The sequence below is a fragment of the Haliotis cracherodii genome, unplaced genomic scaffold (assembly GCF_022045235.1).
Source record: "Haliotis cracherodii isolate W230 unplaced genomic scaffold, xgHalCrac1.p SCAF_5, whole genome shotgun sequence".
Lineage (NCBI taxonomy): Eukaryota > Metazoa > Mollusca > Gastropoda > Lepetellida > Haliotidae > Haliotis > Haliotis cracherodii.
The window spans coordinates 55,491,354-55,515,460 of NW_027266308.1; the positions used below are offsets into that span (position 1 = coordinate 55,491,354).

Below are 24,107 nucleotides of genomic sequence, written 5' to 3' on the forward strand. Positions count from 1 at the left end.
TATGGGGTCAAAATGAAAACAGACCTATTGAACTGGTCCACTTATATGTAAACGATTCTTTGGCGTAACACACTGTATATCGAGGGGTTTGTGGTGAATGTTGACGTGTATCACTGTACATATTTTCAATATGTTAAATTCAAGATTCTTAAAATGCCTTTCGATAGATGACCAAGGAAATGTTATAATATGATGTCAATGAATGAAAAACATGGAATTCGTAATTGGGCATATGATGTAAAATCCTTATTAAAATTAATGAATGGACTTTCGGATAATCAATGTATACCCAGTAATACAGATCCGTTCTTATCATCTGTACACCAAAGGATATCTACTTACAAAAATGGTCATATATGTTAGTATTACAAGCTTTATTTCCTAAGAATACTATTTTGCTCGATATATGATTTGAAAGATTTAGAATAGCCTCAACACAATTTAGATGCAGCTCTTACAGATTTATGGTTGAAGCAGGCAGACATAGAAACTTTCATAAAAAATTGTGAATTTGTGAGCAATGTGGTTTAAATGGCATTGGTGACGGAGTAAATTTTATGTTAGTTTGTCCAAAATACGACTTTCTAAGAAGTAAATATATATCGATAATGTCAACAACGGATAATTCTACTCTTAAGAAGCTATCAGTGTTCATTGATCATGCTATGTTAATTAGAATATGATTACATACTTGCAACCACTTCCGAAAATAGAATTGTACTGACTCAGTCCAGGATTTTTTCCAGGAAGCTGTTAATGTGGCAGTTTGGTATCGATTCCACAGATCCACCAACCGAATTTGGTTGTCTTGTTGACGTGACCTAACACGTGGACGACCGGCCCGTGGCAAGTCATGAATGTTGCCCTGTTGTAGATAGCATCTCCAAAGAGATAAGCGTTATTTACGGTTAAACAAAAGTGTTTTAATGAGCACCTGATAGCTAGATAATCATTATGTAACGTTAAAAACAACAACACGTGTGTGAGTATCATACTCCCAACAAACACGCACTCATCCAAATTGTGCACCATGTATGACCTTACAGTCGAAAAGATGCCTTCAGAATAAATTGTATTCTTGTTTGACATAATATGAAGCACAGTTGTTTTTTTCCGTTGGTACATAATATTTCTAGTAAGGATGCATGCGACCAAACGAATTAAAACCGTTTAATGAGCGTATATTTTGAATGTCTTTCCAAGTGTACAAATCCAGTGGTAGGATATTCCACTAATTATTCCCACGACCGTCCCTGTTTCCTGTATCAGGATTTTGACTAATAAAGCCGACCCTTCAGGAAGTGTCATTTGACTGAAGGTATAACCACCACGACCGTCTCCTTCAATCTCTGAAACAGTAAGAGTCATATATAATGTTAAGAAACATACCATCGTCTAAATTGAAACTATATATACAATAAAATAACTTTACAAGAACCATTTATGAAGAGATCGTGCTATTTGTACCTTTGATGACACCCCCGATGATCAAAACAGCAACAGGTTCACTGAGTCTCGATAACATGCAGTCGCTGAAGTTGGCTGAGTAGGACAGCTCAACCCCGGTGTGTAAAGCTGTCTTAATTGATGCTACCGTTGCCAGTGAGGTTTTATTTCGCTGCCCTGCTAATAATTCAATACCTCTGAAAAGATAATACATGACTTTCATACTTGAGCAATAATAGCGGATTGTTAGTCAAAAATGGAGTAAACTGTTTCTCATCTGAGTTTTTATCATCAATGATTTGAAAGAGTATTGGAGAATGTAAACACATTGGTCTGGATATGGATTCATTACGTATGCTTCGTTTGTCTTAAGAGACAACCCTTCAACCATCCATACGAGGATTGCCTAATGGGGAGAATTTAACTATTGCAAAAGTATTACGCTAGGTCTAAACACTATTGTGAAACTACTGCTGATTTGCCAAGTAAAGTCTTACTAGTCATGAATGCATCACGCCTTCTTCTTAGGTTGAGGGATTTTGTTAGGGAGCTATACTTGGTAACTCTAGTTACAGTCTGGGAGGGACGGTCGGGAATCCTGGTGGTTAAAGCGTTCGCTCGTCACGCCGAATACTCGGGTTCGATTCCCGACATAGGTGCAATGTGTGAAGCCCATTTTTGGTGTCCCCCGCCGTGATATTGCTGGAATATTGCTAAAAGCGGCGTAAAACCATACTCACTCACTCACTCACTCATTACAGTTTGGGGTGAATAAAAATGTTACCTTTTCTTTTTGAAAGACGAATTGTAAAATATTTACTAGAGATTGTGATGGTTGTATTACCATCTACCAGCGACCAATTCAATGCAGGGATATTTGATTGATCATTAAAACTTCAGTCATTACGATCATGGATAATGCTGCGTGAGCACGAATTGTGTAAAAAGCCGAAGCTGAATTGACTGGAAATCTCACAAACAATGATAATGTAGATAGATATGTGTTAATGTTGTCAGGCATGGGAAGACGATGACAAAAGTGAAAAGTATGATTATATTTATTACAGCTGAGTTTGCCAATTAAAAGCTAGGGAACATCATTTTATTGAATTAGTGTAATGAAAGGGATTATATTCACGGCTTTTCTTCGTTGCCTGGACACTCCATAAAACCGCTGGAGAGTTGAGATCCATCAGGGCCAAGGTCAATAACATTGACAGTTACATTTCCAAATGGAGTAATATAGGTTCCCAGCAATCGAATGACGGGTGCTTAAATATAAAAGGACTATCGATAATTCCTGTGCAGAAGTTGGATATCAATGTCAGTCCAGATGCACATAATTTGTTATTGGCAATGCTCTGTTCTGCTATTAACAACATCATGTTTGCTACACTAGGAGGTTCGAATGGTTTCATTGAAGGTGAGGTTTGGTGAAATGGGGTTAACGCCGCGTTCCATATTATAGCACTTATGTAGCGACGTGTAAGCAGGTGTGTGTGGCTGCTTGTACTTGTCCGGACTTAAGGCGGTTATATTGTGCTAGCTCTCTGAGATATCAAGCCACATTTTCACATGGATACCCCCTTCAGACACATTATACCGACTCCGAGCCGACCAGTCCTTGTTTTAGGCCCCTTCATAACAACAAGTACACCCTAACGTCTTTTGGTGTGACGCGGCCTAGGGATCGACCCACCGACCTTCCGCTCTCCCGGCAGACGCTCTACCCACTAGGCCACGGACGCTGTTGTTTCGAGAGAAAGGAGGTGAGGTACGAGGAACATATATTGTTAGTGACAGAGTTAAAGCATATGCATTTTATATACTTCGGCCATATAGTTAAAATGAAGATATAATGCAAGCTGAGTTAATAACTTTAAGAAACTAAATATGTCAGTTATTATTCTTGAAGGAAACTGCACCGGAAATATACCTTTGTGTATGTCATATGTGCCTATTTCTCGTCCTTGACAATAAAGCATGCAAATGGAGTTACAGTTCCTGCTTATCCTCTTATGGTTAAAGAGAAATTAAGTAGCAACTGGCGAAAAAATATCTTACTTGAGAGATTAAATTGCTTCCCGTCAATGTAATTCTCAGTTGATAGATAGAAATGCCAGCTTGTTTGGTTGAAATAGATTATATAGGCGTCCGTTTCTCTCCCATAGAATGACGTCACGTTTACGCTGGGATCCAAGTATTGATGACATTTATTAACGTCAACAAAGTAACTGAGAATGGTTCCACCCATAAAGCTCGTTAATGATTCATTTACTGACATTGTGCAGTTGCCTCTGAAACAAACACAACGACATATGAAGAATGAAAACATTTGTACAGGTGTGATGAGGACCCTGTCGCCCACGGAATATGAATAATTTAAGAAATGCGGAAAACCTTTAGTTTACAAGTATTTATGTTATCAAATGTTTTCATATGAATGAGAATACGAAATTCAACCATTGCATGAAATATATATAACAACGCTTACATGTCATGAATAGTTCAGGTTTAACGTGCCAAAAAGGCTTATTTTAAAGGTTTTCGCGAAGCGTGTTCAAATATTTGAACATGCACGTGTCTTTGATATAAACTGTTTTTCTTGGGAGATGTTGATAACGGTATAAACATGCGGCAAAAGATTCATATTGGGTTTCGGTACTAGCCCATGCATAGATTTTTCTACAAATATCACTCAATCAAATATACAAAAAGAAAACGTTAATATAAAAGCTTAATAAAATGTCTATAATCAGGCAATGTGTACATTGACTAATATTATATACATTGACTGTAACATATATAAGCCATATTTATGTATTTCTTCATGTCAGAAGTTCAAATATATGAGAGTTTGTTGAACATGTCTGATATCTTCCGCACAAATATTTCAAAGTTTTGACTTTTCCAAATAGAGCCCTTATCATACCTCGCCCATCACGCACTGTGATGAGTGGTGAGTGGGTTTGGTTTTACGCAGTTTTTACTGTAACAGTATATTGTGTCATTGCAATGCCGTAAGAAAGTGGGCGAACCTGGGATTCGAGAAGTCGATTTGCAGATCCCGGAACAGCAAAGGGGAGGAACTTTGTATAGCGAACAATATACCGCTACTCCGCCTATGCCCCATGCATTATGGTACTTCTATTTCTATGAGATACTCTAGTGATTGTTTTGATTAGCGTTTCACGAACTTTAATCTTAATTCCAAAATCCACAATTCGAATCACCCAACAGTGAATGCTTATGTGAGATTATGAACACGTTGCATCGATGCATCATCTATGAGTTCATCTGAATAAATGTTCGGAATCTTTCTGCACATAAGAACGTTTTGAGTAGTTGGTCGGTATGCAATTAATATCATATTTGGTGACTGATATTATTAATATTGCAATACACCTAAAACAGCGATTGTTCTCTTAAGTGACTTTGCTTTTCTTATTAAGAACTAAACTTAAAAATACATTGTTCAACAAAATGATACGAGTAAGACGAACAAGTGATGTTCTATTTGCTGTTATATATACGGTAAGTTCCTGAAGTTCCTGAAGAAAAGCCCATTTCACGTTTTAACTTCCGATTTCGTTGATTTCCAATTCAAGTGTTCTATTTGCACAAAAAGATACATAGTGAAAGAATAACATGTCCATGCATCGTTTTCAGATTCCAACACTGAACATATCAACAAAATGGCAAAATGACCAGAATGTTTCTTTCTGAGGACGTGCTAAGAGCAACATGCGCGCTTTTAATGGATTTTAAATGGGTTGTGAGGTGTTGAAGTGAATGTGAACTGTCCGACAGTTCTTTGAGTGACACTGATTAGGCATAAGCTATCGTCATTGAGTATTGATCATGACTGAAGCTTTCAAACACGGCAACATGAATGGCAAGAGATCTACACGTTCACCACACTACGGTGTATCGTTATAATGCCCGTAATGCACATACAAACAGTGCGCAGTGGTGCTCAAGAAGCATACGTCCACGTGTAACATTTTAACGGAAACATGGTTATGATCCGTTTTCACTTGCGCCAACGCCACCGACTAGCGTCAACTACTGCCATGCAGGTAATTAGAACCCTACCAAAAACCTGTGTCGGCAAACACAGTGCGTCGGTTGTCAACGGATAATCTCAGGTAGAGACATCCATACTTTAGGATGTGCGTTTCTTTTGGAGTCGAGTATATAAACTTGTTCACATTTAACTTTTGATAATATCAGGACACCATTAACCCTGCACTTAATATAATATTAAGAAAGTACTTTAATAAATGGAGGGAGCGTTTCCAGAAGTATGCCATAAAAAGATAGGAAGATAGATATAGCTGTAGTTGAACCATAATTTAAGAATCTGACGCTGTATTTTTAAACTTATCTACCAATATGTAACACGGATACTAATATAGGCGACCCGACACTGGAGACCTAGTAACATAGATGTCATCTACCTGATACTTGAATGTCAGAGTGTCAAACAATAAATATATTGCGAATCCATAACTTTATAAAACATTAATAATTCATCTTACCGCGGTAGAAAAACGCTCACAACAAGACATGCACTCCAGAATGATTTAGGAAAACCCATCGCTATCTAAGAAGTTGTCTGTAACGCTGAAGTCGATTGCGAAATAGTTGTGTTACTTATCTACTTATCTGTACTTTGAACAACATCCTTTCTGCACAAACCTTAGGATGATCCTATATTTAAAAAACGGGTGTAAGAAACGTTAAACAATCTGAATACCATTGTACCAGTGAAGCCAGAATAAATGAGTATATGTAAGGATAATCATTTACGCAGGTAATACAAACCTTTCAAGTAGAACACCAGGATAAAAAGGTCGGATCAGACAGTAATGTGAAAAGACCCGAGGGCATCATTGTTAGGAGGCATGGAATCCGTATTTTCCGTTTTGATAAACTATTCTGGAGACATTGGCATTGATACAAAATGTGCGCATTCAAACTTTGGGTCAAAATCTAAAAAGTAAATGTCTATCATGGCGCCATAAGGAGATAAGAGGGATATGTACATTATCTATAAGATTGCTGGCTCAACTAGAGTTAGTTGAATTGTCTAATATAAATTGGTCACGTGGTCATCTCATTATAGAGTCGTGGTTCTCTGTAAATATGCCAGTTACATATCCCCCCTAACCCGTACAGTGTACGTAATGTGAAACTTCAAACCTACAATTCGAGTTAGTGAGTGAGTATGGTTTTACGCCGCTTTTAGCAATATTCCAGCAATATCATGGCGGGGGACACCAGGAATGGGCTTCACACATTGTACCCATTTTGGGAAAACCAATGGGCTACCCGACTGCCCCACCCACAATTCGATGTGGATTTTGGCACCATAAAGTAATTGTAAAGAAAGCAATCGTGATTCGCCATAGCCTATGGGAATATGAGGAACAGAACTCATTCTATATGAGTTGAGGTGAAATTGGGCTTGACGTCGCGTCCAAGATTATTGCACTTATATTGCACCGGGTTCTAGCTCACTGAGATACCACATCGCAGTTTAACATGAATACCCCACCCCGACACAGTATACTGACTCCGAGCCGACAGTTCTTGTTTTTGCCCCTTATTGCCGAGCGCCAGACAGGGTAACAACAAGTACCATCTTTTAAGGTCTTTTGGTATGACGCGGCCTGGGATCGAACCTCGGACCTTCCGCTCTACCAAAAGATCACGGAGGCGGTTTTGATATTTAGATATTTGATATTTATAACATGTGAACCTAAATGTGTGGGGATATGACCGCCCATGACCATATCGTGTCATCATTGTGATTACATATCACGAAGTTAAACATAACTCACTGGCGATACAGTGATACGCAATGTGGCTGGTAAGTGCCTTTAGAATAATCTGTAAAGAATTTTTAATTTCCTTTTACACCAGCAATCAACATGAATTATAGAGCTTTTATTGTTTGCATGATATAAAATTTCGCTTATGAAACACAATTATCATCTTCATAAGAAATGGCAAACGTTCGCCACTTTCTTTCAAAACAACGGTTCATTGAGCATATAATTTGAAGGTCTTTCCAAGAATACAGTGCCTGGGGTAGGGCTTGCCGCCAGCCCCACCGTCCGTATCATCCACTGGACCAACTATCACCTCCCCTGTGCTTAGTATTCTGACAGCAATCAATAAACTCGATCCTGGGGCAAGTGTCATTTGAGTGAATGTATAACCACCAAGACCATCTTCTTGGATATCTAAAACAGAAAAAAATTAACTCAAGTCACTATAGGCACCAATGTTACCGTAGCTGGAAGTGATTTTGCTCGCATTCGAGTTTTGTAGAAATTGGTTCAGTAGCTAACGAAACGTCTATTTAACCAACGTGACATCACAACGTTGACGCCATTGTGTGCCTAATTTCAGACTTTCTCTAATTGTGGTTTATCTGAACGAGAATCGTGAAAATATTAACCTGTTCTTTTATGTTGAGTAATAATGATAACTTCTCATTAAAACTTACATATGCGAATTATTTGTTCCCTCTTGGGCGTACAATCTTCCCAAAAAGGTGGATAATCATCAAATACACTTATGGATAAAATATATGACTGTAATTATGTTCAGAAATCGGGTACAGGTAAATCAACAACAAAAAACATAATTGTATACCTTTGATGACTCCCCCAAGAATCATATATGCCTCCATGTGTTCTGGTGGTGTGCAGTCGCTGAAGTTGACAGCAAATGACAGTTCAAGTGCTGAGTTTAAGACTGTCTTAACTGATGACACCGTGTCCAACGATGTTTTATTCCTGTGATCCGCAAGTATTTCGATTCCACTGAAGACAATGATACGTGCTTAGCATTGAATCTCAGACTTAAAGTATATGTGTTCATTAAAAGGGAACACATTTTAATCAAAGTAGACACAATTTATGGATAACAACCTCTTTAATTACTGTAAAGGCTTCTTTGATAGGCATTTAGAAGTTGGAGTACTAAGTAAGGACAAGAATTTATGGATGAATTGTAATTGTAATAAAGAAGTTGTTCATCCATAAATTCTTATCCTTACTTACTGTAAAGGCGACGTTTCGGTATAGATCCTTATTCCGTTTGGCATCCGTCATCAGTCATAAAATCAGTGATGAATCACATTGTTTCCACATTGTAAGAAACTATAATGGCCTAACAGAGAAAGTTCTCTTTTGGATCGAATATTAATGAAATATCAAAATAATTGACGCCTTTGCACACGTAGAGATTTTGTACACATCCAAATGAGTCTGTATCTGTCATATGTATTGGAAGAGACGCGATCATTTCTGAAGAATTTCTGACAAGTCCACATTAATCTGTCATGACGAATGTTTTTCATTGTTTTAATTTCCGTAGTTACACAAAGACACACGCCTACATTAAAGATGGCTGAGTGATAGCCAGTGTTTTAATAGTTATCTACAAAGAGGTTTGTTATTCTCTACGCTTTAACTCCTATGGGACCTCGAGAGGAAATAGGTCACCCGTTTCTGGTCGTAGAAGGCGACTGGATTGGGTTGGTTAAGGTCTGTGATATTTGATGAATGACACTGGTGTGCAACATCAACTCGCCAACTCATGGGAAAAACTATGCGAGGCGCGGTGCTTGATACCACAGTCAATACACCTGCGTTACTGATGTGTTGCTTTATCACCTATTTCCGAACGCGAGGTACCGTCTATTGTGATGAATGATAGTAACTGTGTCTACAAATAATGCTGCCTTCCCCGTGTTGTGTGTGCAAAGTGATCAAGTATTGCAGATACTTCGCATATTTGTTATTTCTTTTGAAATCCTGATCGAATTCCTGCTCAACATAAGCATACTTTTCCAAAGTGTTTCGTAACAAACCATTCAAGCAGAAATGTAAATAATAATTAGTAAATGACATAAAAAAATGATATTTTAAAGTTATCAATACGTTCGGTGCATTTAACAAAAGGGACAATTACGTGGAGAAACATACATACGGTTTTTCGTCATTTCCAGGACATTCTAGATAACCAGTTGTTAGTATAGAGCCATCAGAGTTGATGTCATTCACATTGACCGTGATCTTGCCAGATGGAGTTATGAAAGTTCCCATTAATCGAATGACAGGTGCTTTTAGAAAAGAAGGCTTGTTCAAAACGTTCGGTTGCGTCAAGAAACAGGGTTTTTTCAATCCATAACTAATTTTCATTAAATTTATTGTTCTAATAATGAGTTCGAGAAAGTGGAAAATAATCGTTATCATACCTTTTCTATATATATAATGTATTGAGGGGACGTGTTCCTATTGGATAAGGTTTATATACCATCTATCTTCATCAGTAATACTTAAGGGGCTTGCATACACCTCGTGTCTGGATGTCAAATCAGCCGCTCCGTACATGGGTATTTCGCGAACCCGACTGATTGCCGAACATTGATCGCAAGACAAGAGCTGTTATGATGATGTTCACGTGAACGCTTGGTACCAAACTGATTTCCCTCCCCGGTTTTTATCCCTTAATAGCCATATCTCTTTCTAATAGCCAGTGACAATGATGTTTCATATAATTGCATTGCCATGCTTTTTAATTCAAAACGTCAACGTCAAAGAATAACCAGTCTCCGCTTCCACGTGTCTCAGCAGGTAAAGGAGTAATGAAAATATATGAATGTGTAAGGTAAACTAGTATAAATACATACTTGCCAGATATTCGGCCTTGTATATAACTACTTATTTTTCATAAACAGCCTCTCGAAATTATAATGTCATAAACAATCCAAAATACCAACAGAATTTTTTTATTTATTCAAGAAAGTTTATATACTGAGAAGGTCTTCAGTGGAAGAGATATTATTATGTCATTTGATCGTGACACCATGACGTACATTTCATTGCAACATATCTCCTAGGAGATATCACTTGATCTCAACCAAGGGAGATCACCTGCGTAACCCAGTTTTGAATGGTTAACTGTTTTAAGAATGTTTTGAAAAGTAAACCTTACCTGACAGATTAAATTGCTTCCCATCAACGTAATTCTCAGTCGGCAGATAAAAATACCATCTTTTATAGTTGAAATACACAATATATGCTCCTGTTTCTCTCCCATAGAAAGACGTCACATTTACGCAGGGATCCAAGTATTGATGACATTTTTTAACGTCAACAAAGTAACTGAGAATGGTTCCACCCATAAAGCTCGTTAATGATTCATTTACTGACATTGTGCAGTAGCCTCTGAAACAAACACAGTCACAGTTTGTATGATTTTCAATATAGCTACTTTAGCAATGTGTTGACATTACTTGGTCTTTGAAAGTTATGATCATGCACATTAAATAATGTGATATGACAGAAATTCTGTTCAAAACGACGATAACCCCAACCGAATCATTCACTCATTTAATCATTTGAATCTGACTTCTATAATAAGAATTCTCTGACTATAAGTATAAGTTAACAATAGTGAGTGAGTATGGTTTTATGCCGCTTTTAGCAATATTCCAGCAATATCAAGGCGGGGGACACCGGAAATGGGCTTCACACATTGTACCCATGTCGGGAATCGAACCTGGGTCTTCGGCGTGACGAGCGAACGCTTTAACCACTAGGCTACCCGACCGCCCCAGTTAATAATAAGATACGTATCAGTATATGAACTTACTAAAGGCCATGATTTACTATTCTTGCGAGAGCTAGTTGTACTGTAAAGTATGTACCAATACCTTCAACGTCAATTTTCATTATACGCCATGATATAACTGCAGTAATGTTAAACCCAACTCACTCACTCAATATGCATTATTACCTGTAAAGGAGGATATACATGCCAACAAGTGTGATCAATGAAGACAACCTAGCTTCCATTGCTGCTTACGCTGTTTGTGCAATAGTGTTAAATAGAGGCTCTTTGGTTTACTAATCTGCTTATCTTGAAACAACCCGTTGGTCTGACTATGTGACCTCATATGAGAGCAAGGATATAAAGAGATTTAAGATAATTTAGAAAACTGTCACGCACTATCTCATTGAATGAAGTAGACAATGTTGTCAGGCATCTGTATGGCGACTTTGACCTTATATTAACTCAAGAATAGGGTTTATATTCTAGTTTATATACGAATATAGGGGTGTATATGAATATGAACACACCTCCATGTAATGGATTGACGTTTCAAAAAATCGAATTCTAGCAGTGACACCATTGATATCAATTGATGAAGTGGTGAACGAGTTTGACTTGCGTCATGCCGTTGTTATTATCTTTAAAATTCACATGCAGACATTAATGATCCTAATAACTATAGGGGAATACTATTTATTATTAAACACATTGAAAAATGCATTTACTATCAGTATGGGCAATCGTATCAAATCATCGAGAAGTTGAATGCCATAAACGCCAAGCAGGATTCAGAGCAAATTATTCTACAGTTTAGCTGGTGATCAAACATTTGCATCCCATATCCTCATATATGTAAATACCCTAGGGAAAAGAGACACATTTTGTACTGCCTATTCGTTGATATAAAAAGGGCGTTTGATTCTGTTAACAGAATTAGCATTTTTGTGTGCTCTTAGAGAAAGGAAATCATGGTAAGATGCACCATCTTTCCCAACATATGTTCTATAAACTGAACACTTCTGTAAGCTATAACCGTTTCCATATAACGGATATTTTTGATAATCTCACAGGGGTTCGACAAGGTTGTATCCTGTCACCAGTTTTGTTTCTATTGTATATAGGACAACTTGTTATGGAAATGCTCGCTAGTAATAGCAGAGGAAAATAATAAAAGAAGTTTTGCCCGTTTTATTTTCTGCTTTCGTGGTAGAGCGTCCGCCCAGGTGAGTGGGGTATTTATGTTATACTGCGGCATGTTATACTGAGCTAGCCCTATAAACTCGACAGTAGTCCGTACTAGTACAAGCAGCCACACACACGTGCATGTACGTCGCCATATAAGTGCAATAATCTTGGACGCGACGTTAAACCCAATTTCACCTCACCTAACCTTTCTTCGAGATATTTCGAACATAGTCATGAATTATTGAAACAATCTACGAATCAGGTGATAAGACTTGGGTTTTTGCTATGCACCTTTGTTATTTAAGTGTGGTTTTAATCAAGTCTGGTTTGTACAAGTCGACCAAGTGATATATTCTTGAAGGTATTCAAACTTTTATGAAAGGACACACACCAACAACAATATCGTGAAATAAATCAACCCACCTGTATGTATTAGTTTTCCGAATTTAAGCTAAACATTTGACTAGAACGTTCTCTCACGGCAATGAAATCTATGAAATTTCGTAGCTGTTTGTGACAATTTAGATGCAATAAATTCAATACCAAAGCAGAAAGATTTTCCAAAACAGCAGAAGCAGAAATACAATATAAGTTGATCACAAGCAGGATCACGAAGGGTACAAGGGGTTTTATGCGTCCCGGTTTTTTTTAATTTATTCCTTGGGCAGGAAAACAGCCCGTTCGAATGATCTGAGGTTAGCTTGTGCTATGTCACGTGACTTCCATTGACTCGTAAAAAGCGTGCGGCTTTTTGCTTTGAAGCTGGATATAAAGGCTTTATTCTGCCCCTGAGAAATCCACATGCAGCCTGTATTGCTCGTGGCTTGGTATAAGAGAATAACTCCCCCGCTGAGAAATTTATAACCCTCCAAGGTGGGTAACACAGTATTTTATCAAGATCAAGTGGACCAATCAGATCTCATCATTCTGACATGGAGGTATGATAATCATGTTTATGGGATTGCTTAAAAGTAGTTTATATTGCAACAAAGAGAACGATAGCATGTGCCACTCGAATGTCCATAATATCTAGAAGAATGGAATAAGTATTTGCCAAAGTTTTATGTGATACGACCAAGTTGAAGCACATTTCTGTACGCTCCTACAAACCGATGTTGACGTTGTTATTTAAATTATCAGTTATTTTTACCCACATTTTAACATTAAGGAGCAACAATGCTTTAAGTAAGACTTTGTAAAAGTCACTATTACAACATTGATAATGTTATCATAGTCCATGTAAATGAAGTTGTTTAAATATTCATTGTACAGGTTTTGCTGTTGTTGTAAATACGTGTTGCGTACACGATGCACTATGGGCCGTATTGGCACATATACTGAATAAGAATACAATATTACAATCAATTTGTGCAGTGACAGCAATGATAAGAACTGATGAAGCCTTAAACGAGTTTGACTTGCGTCATGGAGTCGTTGTTATCGTTAACACGCACATGCACACAACACCACAGGATCAAAATGACTATATCGACGCCTGTAAAACAACGTCCACATAATCCATTAGGGTTTTTTTAAAATGAAGGAAAGGCTCTCTTTCAATAAAATCAAAATGTGTTTTAGTTTACTGCATGTGTACACTTGGCATTGATGTGATATCTACTAGTCAATCATACAAAACCAATCCTTTTTTCTGAAAGGAAATATATGACGATGATTAATTATTTCTTATACGCGTGGTATTTCTATAATAATATATGAGAATGAATAAAGTCCAAGCTTTATAAGAATCCACATACATATAAACGACAAAATCCTTTCCATAACCATAAGAAATCAAGAGTCCAATTTACGATTTCCACCAGAGATCACCAGCATATGTTTATCAACTTGGTACTTTCCTTAGGCAGCAAAAATGAAAAAAATGGAGTTTTGTAATCCAGCAAAAAAGAGAGAAAAAGTTATCAAAACTTTAGTGTCAAGCTAAAAGTTGGCAGATTCCATCCCCCGTTAGAATACTGTGCCGTTATTTGATATTCACTGTATGCTTAAGTCTAGATTTTCAGTTCCTTTGTTTAACCTTACAGATTCAGGAACGTGTGGTCTTTTTTCTAATTTAGTGGCGTCTGTTTCTGGTTGGGCCAAAGGTTTTAGAAATATTCAGGAATCGATTTAGCGCAGTTCTGCTTCTACTCGTCCATTTTGAATCAAGGATTATCACCTATACAAGCTAACTGTGAAGGACTGGGCTTTGAGTTATTGTAATGAGGGTGCGTGCCACAAGGTGGCTAATTGTGTGCTGTGACACCTATATCCCTAGAATAGAATGACAGTCATTCCCTTTGATATGAACCTAGCAATAACAGGATTAGAATTATCACAGAACATCCATGTCCGTGGAACTACTTATTTTTACTGGGGTGAATTATCGCTATGAAATCAGTGAAATGAGTATCACCTACATGGTCCTCAAATGATCATACGGAGTGAGTGATTAACGCCGATTTAAACAGTGTTCTCGACATATGAAGACGTGTCAGTTTAAGATGGGAGGGAAGCTCGAAGTGATGCAGGTGTCAGGTATTTAACACTTTGGAGACACCCACGAGCACAGGCATTGTGCTTACAAATCTGGAAACCTAATCGGGGCGATCCGGGATTCGAACCCACTACTATAGCTTGCCCAAGGGACGCAACGCTGCACAGCGACTTTCGACGCCTAAGGCGACTTGGTCACCCATATGCCCCCTTCAAATGATTATTTGTTCAGAAAACGATTCTCAAACGCAGTTAACAAACCTTGATAATTCCAATTTCCTTTGGTTCTCTCGGAGGCTAACACTAACTAACTGAAGTATAAAGCTTATGTCAAGTATTTGCATATGCAGGAAAATATCAGGAAAACGCTCACTCTACTCTTAAATTGTTATCCACAATGTAAGCCTAAAACATGCAAGAATTAATGAAAATCAAATGATAATTATGTAATCTTGAAAACCAAACATAGCCCTATCAAACATGCGCCATACACTTTAAAGGGTGATATACACGTAACGAATGAGTACATCTAAAATTCAAAATGAATAAAAGCTCCTGCCACCTTCCAGTAAAATTCATTAGAAAATACAAATGCATCTAATTAGATAAGGAGAGTTTACTTATTCAGGTACTTCTAAAACATCAATTTCTTTGTTACCGGTGCCACCGATGGGGCAGTATAAACTCACCTTTTCACAACCACCTACAGTATCGTCACAATTTATTAGTTATACATAAACACATGCTTACGATATAGTCGGAATCAGCTTTTTGTAGAGAATTCTAACGATTATGGATATGTTTCTAATCAACATGGTATAGGAAAATGACACATGTTCAGCTTTGTTAACTTTGAATCTGATATTCCTCCATGTACACCCAAACTGTATTCATATACATATGCGTGAGTGAGTGTTTGTTTGTTGTTTAACGCCGCAGCAATATTCAAGCTCTATGACGACGGTCTGTAAATAATCAAGTCTGGACCAGAGAAGCCAGTGATTGACATCATGAGCATCGATCCACATAATTGGGATACGATGACATGATTCGCGGTGAAAAGTTAGATGTGCCATAAACCTTTAATCGTGGGTTCGAATCCTTAGTCAAACTGTTTCTAAGTTTGTAAGTATGCTTATGGATTTTATGAAAGCGGTAAACGTCTAAGACCTGCACCACTACAGGATTTCCTCTCATAACAAGCAGACAGGCCGAAATATTGTTCAAAGTGGCTTTAATTTACTTACTCTCTGTACATATATCCGCGGTGCCCTTTACTCAGCATCATCATCATGCAACCATTCGCAGCTGACGACGAAGCAAAAAGGTTTTTCATCAGCCATTCCCAATGTTGTTGTACAGTTACTCATTTAAACAACGTATTATATGTGCACGAATAGTAACACCCACAGGGGGCTGCAACAATGCACTGTAAATTGCACTACCTAATTGAATCGAACCTTTCCCGTTCGTTCAGGAGCTGACGGTTGTTCTATGCATTAAGGTAATGGGATAATACCTCACTTTCGTAAACATGTGTTTAATAATTTAAATCCCATGGGGAGCATGTGACATTGTTTAGGATTTATATCATATATTATAGGCTTGGGGTCATATGAAGGCCATGCTGAAGCTGTGTCTGTCAACTAGTATACTAGCGCATGACTAGTGGGTGATGATGATGATGATGATGATGATGATTATTATTATTATTATTATTATTATTATTATTATTATCATCATTATTATGATGATGTACAGATTAAATTCAAAAATGCGACAAAGAGGGTTTGGGTGATCTCGGCACACGCAGGCTGGTTAGGCTCATTATCAGCTCAGGGCCTTTGCCCCCTCTACACACAGCCCAGAGAGCGAATGGGACTTCTCCAAGGAAACGCTGCCTAGTCAATCCCACCCAGAACTTTTCGTAGAATGTGACGACTCCCCAACACTGCAGCCTTCTGCATTACCTAGACTGTCAGAAGGGCTGTATTCCTGGTAGCAAAACTGGTACTCTCCCAATGTCACTCAACAGATTGGGAGATTTCACACCTAAGGCACCGAGAACAATTGGGAGCGGAAAACTTGGTACTTGCCGGGATGCAGGCGTGACATTTCGAAAGCGAAGTTTGCATATTAGCCATGTTTTCCCTGAATCTTGCCATCACGTTAGTGTCAAAAGGGACAGAAAATATAAATGGTTTTATTGGATTTATCAAAAAGGACAAGATCAGGTCTGCTGGCCTGGATACTTCTGAGGCTGTATATGGGCCTATTCCAAAGACTTTTGTATTTATCATTTTCCATGACGCCCTCTACATATTCTGGGTCGTACCATGACCTCTGTGTCAAAACCACAAGCATTGCGAAGAGGGTATTAAAAAAGATCGAGCCACTCCATCATGTTGTTTAAGATACTGTGTCTGTGCCAAAGCTGGGCATCCACTGACAATGTGTTGGACAGTCTCATTAAATTCATTACATAATCGACATATTAAATTCACATTCTGACGCAAAATCACACATTGACTGTTTCGAGTGGGAAGTGGGTGGTCCTGAGCAGCAAACAGAAAGCCTTCTGTTTCACTTTTCAGGCCAGCCGACTTCTACCAAATGAAGGACTTTGCAGGATTGCTGATCTTCGCAACACACTACACTTAAACATGATGCAGTGGTCGTTCAGATAGCCCCTCCTTGAGTCTGGTCCCCCCCCCCCCCCCCCCCACTAATCAAACCACTCTCCCATTGTGATTGGTAAATATACGTGATAGAGGGAAGAGCAAGGGTGGTGGGGTCTGTTGGCTGACAAGCTTTTTCTTTTCCGTTTGAGGGTGTCAATACCCTGAATTTCTTGTTTCGTCCAATCAACAACACCAAAAGAATTTACAGATTAAAATTAAAAAAACTGCAGCAAAGAGGATCCTGGCACAGTCAGGCTGGTTAGGCAAATCATCATTCACATTCTACGAAAAGTTCTAGGTGGATTTGACCAGGCCGCGATTCCTGGGAAAAGTCCCATTCGCTGTTTGTTACACAATAACTGTTTTGGAGAAAATATGCATATTTTCATTCAGTAAACATTTCAGTGAAACAGCTCTACCACAAGGACCAGAATGAAAGAATGAGTCCTACATACTGTTTTTTTTTAACCTACATGGACGTACACAAATCTATACCCGAGTTAAACTCAAAGCAAATCCAAAGGCTAGTTATATGACGTTTGTTTACTAAACTCCTCTGGCTATAGCCGATGTCGGATCAATACCCGTGAAGGTGCGTAATGCGTGACGTGTGAATCGTTGACATGATGCTAGTTAATGAATGTGCCTATTTTCGCATTGGTCATGATATTGGGAAATCGCCAGTCTCTGTCTCGTGAACAGTAATTTGGATTAAACGTGTAGAGAAGTTCTATATTTCGCTGTGATTGCTGATGATCATGTCTTGGCTGACATCAATCTATGGGTAATGTTCAGTGGATACACGGTTAAGAGACACTGTTTGGAAGAGAGTACAAACAATGTGTTGACATTCTTCCTTGCATTCGGACCTGTAACTCACATGAAATGCACAATCAATTTTCCATTTCAAGACATCGCAAAGGTAAGATACTTTTGTCGGAACAATGAGGGTTGATAGAGAATGAAGCAATGTATGAGGTTGTGACTATAAAATATGTAGTTAGTACGGAAGCGCAGCTCTCCGGGTGATAATTGCCGTTTGGAACGTACATGCGAAAAGGATACTGATGCTCAATTGCAGCGGAGTTTACAGCAATATCTATGATAAACTATAAAAACACGATTTTTCCCATTTTTGCTTTTATAACTAGATCTATAAATCTTCTGCATAAGAAAATTATATTATCATCATAATAACAATAATGAAACTGTACATTTCATCATCACTAATGATATGGTGAAACATTATTAATAAATTATTTCCAAGCAACAATGCAATGTACTATGAATGAAGCTTCAACCAATGTGTTGGAATGTAGTTATTCCTAAATTTGTTAGGGCATTCGCTGTTGAGGGTTGCGTCCCTTAAATGTGGCAGGGTCTTATGACAGTGGGTTTGAATATCAGATTCAGGGAATTGGCTCTTTCATGGTTATTGAACGATATCAGATCATCGATATACCTCAAGTTAGACAGGGGGCACGGGTGGCCAAGTCGTCTAAGGCACCGCGATTCTCTGTGCAGAGTTGCGTCCCTTGGGCACGCCACAATCCTATGATTGTGGGTTCGAATCCCGGTTCGCCTCAGTTATGTTTCTAGGTTTGTCAGCACCATACCCGTGCTCGTGGGTTTCACCGAAGCGGTAAACGTCTGAGACCTGCATCACTTTGGGCTTTCCTCACACATTAAGCTGACACGCCGTGATGTAACTGGAAATCTGTTAAAAGCGGCGTTAAACCCAACACACTCACTCACACTCAAGTCAGACGGAAATTCCGAGTTGTTGGCATAAATAACCAGATCAGCAAAAAGCAAAGCATAATTAATACCCATGGGGGATGACTACTTACCCCCATATTTATATAGATGTTATCAATGAGTAAGTCAAGCATTCACATATTGTCTTCCCAGTAAACTTCAGATGGCATTTGCCTTCATTTGGGACACATTGACCTGAACTTCTGAAGATAGATAACTCCATCTATGGTCACCACGTTTTGTAACAAAGGCCCCATGGATCAACGAATTTACATTTTCCCTTTATACGTTCGGCATGTGAAATAGTAGTGTACAAAGTTGAAAAGGCAAATGGTTTTTTTTTAGAATTGAACCTGGTTCGTTTCGGAGATTGTAAAAAGTCAAGCAAATCCTTTGAGTTTTTGAGAATCCACATGCTATTTATTCCACTTGTCTCAAATACTTTCTGTGAATATAAAGGCATTCCTTGATTGTATTAAGAATTATGGTTAAACGTTAAGACTGGGATTGGGTGGTACATTTGCTGGACCCAGCAATATCTCTCTCTTTGCACAGATTCTTTTAGATTTGGAATCCGGTACAAAAGAGGAATGGACATGTCTTCAGGTTTTTGGAGTCAAGATAAAAGTTGATGGTTCTTCTTCAGTTTACTAGCCTTATATTTGGCATTATTTGATATGGCACTTATACCAAGATCAAACAACCAATGTAGTGATGCTTACATATAATGGTTATGTTATTTGACGCCTTGTCAGTGGGGGCAGCTACAAACGTTTCATGAAGGGCACCCTGACTTTGGATGACAGCTGAATGGGACAGAATTGGTTTATTCCAATTCTGTTCCTCTTAAGTTTGTGCATTCTATCAATCACAACATCACGCACTGACTTAGCCCACTCTGAAACTTCATTCAAGAGGTTCCTCTTTTCTTTTGGCCAATTCTTTGGCATATGCTTCGACAATATCCATTAAGATCTTAAAGTTGTGATCCCAAATGGTAGGAGGCTGCTGACGATATTTTGGTCCAAATTTGCATAACTGACTAAGGTTGTTATTGTCAACAACAGAGGAGTCACATGTGATTATATGACCTACAGATTGGTAGCAGCAACGCTTTCCTATAATTGAACAACCAGTGCTCGTAGGTTTTACCAAAGTGACAAAGATCTGCTATACTTGAGACTTATCCCCCACACTAATCTTACAACTCGAAATATAACTGAAATATTGGTCTAAGCAGCGTAAACCTCAACTCACTCACTTACTTACTCCTAGGCGTTGTTCGTTTTCCCTCCAGGGACTGTTTCACCTCACCGATGATAATATTAGTTGATTCATCTCTCGACGCACAAGATATTTACAAATAACGCCAGCAAGTTATGAAGACACAATTATCGACTGTTCCTTGTTGATTCCCCATGAACGATAATATCCTTGTATTTATACTCATATAACAAACTCGCAGGTTATGAAGGTATGTATGATGTGGAATATTCAGGTTCATATGAATTTCTGTTTTTGCAATATTAATTCAGGGGGAGTTGAATATATTTATATTTGGCATTTAATATAATATGTATTACTTCCATTCATCATGCTCAGTAATGATTTATTTAATTTCAAAGTGAAAAAATTGAAGCAACACATTTTGCTTTCACGTAGGCGATAATGGATGAAGAGGAGTAACCATACACTATAAATATATATAATTATATTGTACTGGTGTTTGGTGAAAACCAAGCGTGGATCTCGACGTCGTTCAGGGCACCATAAATACACACTTTATGGATGTTTGTAAAACAGGGTATTTCAAGGCAAGCACAACTGATTTAATTGATTAAAGTTTCCTTCAAACATAACACTGCATATCCTGTGAATCCTCTCACATTTAATTATCAAAATTTAATAATTGAATCACACTGTTAGCGTTATGTATAATATAAAGTATGAAATATTTGAACTTAACCCCTCTCTAATATATCTATACATGTACATTGTATCTGGATTTTCTTGGCAATAGAAGCAGCATCTTGAATGCTCTTGAATGTTGACGTTGAGGTTGTTAGGATTTAAATACCTCAGCTAATGAAAAACACCACTTGTTAGCACCTCAGAGAGGATAATATGAAATAACAATACCAAATAAAAATGTTTTCACCTACATATTTTATTTTTCAATATCCGGTGTGTTTGCTTTATAACAGCAAGAGTATAATAAAAGAATAAATAAATGGTTGCAGTATATTCAAGTTCACCACATACAATGAACTTAATGAAATTTAGCTAATCGTGTATCAAGTTCGATTACCATTCCGCTTATTCTTCAAGTTCTTCCACCTACAGGGGCGGTCGGGTAGCCTAATGGTTAAGGCGTTTGCTCGTCACGCCGAAGACCAGGGTTCGATTCCCGACATGGGTACAATGTGTGAAGCCCATTTCTTGTGTCCCTGCCGTGATATTGCTGGAATATTGCTAAAGGCGGCGTAAAACCATACTCACTCATTCACTCTTCCTCCTAAATGGATATTCTTTTTGACTTAGCAATGTTATCCCATTTAATGTTACAAGGATACTGTATTCTATCTAATGAGGATGGTCAAGTTTATAATAGAAAAATAGGCTCGACGAAAAGAAACTAAATGAGTGTCAGGTTTGCGATAAAGTTCAAATATCTACAATAACACACGCCTAAAACTACAAATGAAGAAATACTTGTCAGTTCATTTAAGCGTATAAACTAGTCCACGAAATATAACATCTTCTGTCATAGCAAATTCCTCACCGAGGATAATAAAAATTACCAAGTGAATGCCTTGGCAGCAAAGTTTGACGTTCAGCTGGACGTCGTGGTCGGAGGTTTTGCTCTCGAAATCGACGCCTCACAGGCCTTGCCCTAATCGTACGGCAGGGATGCGGGCTGTCAAAGTCGCGATCTGAAACCGATGTTGCAGGTGGACCAGACGGATATGATTTTCTTACCGACGTGACGTTATTCATGGTCGTGATAACGATTTGCCGGAAGTTAATGAATGGTGTTACTATGAACACAAAAACACCTCGGAAAATCGTTTTGCAATACCGATTTTAAGTATTCCATTTGCACTCAACCGTCTATTTTCAAATTGGCGTGGCCTAACGTTTACGGTGTACCTTTCACAGTAAAAGACCTACACGATCTACACAGTGTTTGAATTGTCTTCTTCCCACGTCATCTTCCCGAGGCAAGGGAGTTAACTGACTATAACATTTCTGGGCTCGGTCGTAGTGCCACCAGTGGTTATTACGAGTTGTTTCCCTTCTCATATTGGCCAATCAGGTTCCACCTCTTGTATGACTTGCATTTGCTTCAAACAAAATGGCGGCGCCCAGTCAACACGATCTGTTGAAAAATCAAGATCTATTTTGTGTCAAATCAGTGCAGCAAATCACGTGAGCACCTTGAAAACGCCGGTATCTTAAATACAGTCGTCAAAGGCGCCCCAAATCGCCGTGCCTAATGGGCAGAAACGTCAGAAACCTATGAGCGTGGGTTCAAATCCCGGTTCGCCCACATTATGTTTCCAGGTTTATAGGCACCACATACACTTGTGCTCGCGGTTGTCATGAAAGTTATAAACCTAGGAGGCCTGCATCGCCTTGAGCTTTCCTCTCACGTAAAGTTGACATTATAACTTGAATACATGTTTAAATAAAGCGACTAAACCCTTTCCATATCCAATAGAAATCTTTGCATAAAGCAAAGTCGACTGAACGATTCCGACTATATCATGAACATGTGTTTATGAATCACTATCAAATAGTAATGATACCAGGTGTTCGCGAAAAGGTGAGCGTATCCTGCCCCACGGTGTCACCCGTCACAAACACATGCCCACCTCACTGACTCACATACGTATCAATTAATATCATGGGCAGAAACCTACTTCTTTCCAATTTTAATTGACAAGACCACATGTCATATGTCAGCATCTGCCGTCTCCCTGCACATCGTAATACTGACGTACTTAACACCTGAAGCCTTGGCGATAACGCTTAATTAAACCCACAGCATTTCTTGATTAATTCTAATGATTTGGTAGACTATCCCGGTTTTCCTAGATGATTACACAGGGAACTAAGCCAACGCATAAATCCATGCGAAAACATATCCTGTTCTTCAGACAATTCCAAGTCATTTGGGGTGTTATATAGGACAGCCAGGAGCGACATATAGTGGTCAACGCCCATAGTGGACTCCGAGGAAAGGATGTTGTGAAGGACATTTGAATGACTAATTTCCTCACAGCTAATCGTCACGATTACAATATCGATTTTCTTGTGACGGAAACGGGCATTATAAATCGTGATGTGATTTCACTGGATGTTGTAAATGCTCCACTCAGGGCATCAACATTTCTAACTCTTTGAACAAATTGGAAACAGTACCGTTACTACAGATTTCAACGTCGATCAATTTTAATAGACCTGTTTGGCATGTCATGATCCCTGTATTTTATAGTCAGGCTGTTGTGAGACATTATAACCTTTGTAATTCATCCACACAGGAGTCGCTGGGACTGTAGATGTTTCCGTTGTATTCTGTATGTACGCCAGTGAAACGTCAACATAGACGACGTGCATACGTGTACAACCAACCTTTGACCTCGGGAGACCCTGTTGTTAACACATGTTTCTACAGACGAGTCTATAACCGTGAGTATTTTGATATCGACTTCAGCATTCGTAAACAGGTAACCATTTCAGCATAAAATTTTACCTTAAATTGTTAACGTTTGACTTACGGAACGAAACATTTTCATCATTATGTCTAGCGATAGGACAATAATGTGATTTAATCACAGTTTGATTACATACAGACTGAATAATGCAATTATTGGAACTTTAAAATGCTATTTTTATTATTTT

The 24,107-nt window shown here is 38.4% G+C and overlaps 2 protein-coding genes across 2 annotated transcripts; both read right to left on the reverse strand.

Moving 5' to 3' along the window:
* Positions 1–1,170: 1,170 nt before the first annotated feature.
* Positions 1,171–6,046, reverse strand: LOC139444304 (uncharacterized). The gene is made up of 5 exons (XM_071225238.1): positions 5,988–6,046; positions 3,511–3,743; positions 2,585–2,717; positions 1,468–1,643; positions 1,171–1,349 (listed from the first exon to the last, which is right to left on the reverse strand). The coding sequence occupies exons 1-5, from the start codon at positions 6,044–6,046 to the stop codon at positions 1,171–1,173; spliced, it is 780 nt and encodes a 259-aa protein (XP_071081339.1).
* A 1,396-nt stretch (positions 6,047–7,442) lies between these two features.
* On the reverse strand, positions 7,443–11,340 carry LOC139444173 (uncharacterized). Its single transcript, XM_071225070.1, has 5 exons — positions 11,266–11,340; positions 10,462–10,694; positions 9,454–9,586; positions 8,113–8,282; positions 7,443–7,697 (listed from the first exon to the last, which is right to left on the reverse strand). Exons 1-5 carry the CDS (start codon positions 11,322–11,324, stop codon positions 7,495–7,497), a joined length of 798 nt encoding a protein of 265 aa, XP_071081171.1. The 5' UTR covers positions 11,325–11,340; the 3' UTR covers positions 7,443–7,494.
* Between the last annotated feature and the right edge of the window lie 12,767 nt (positions 11,341–24,107).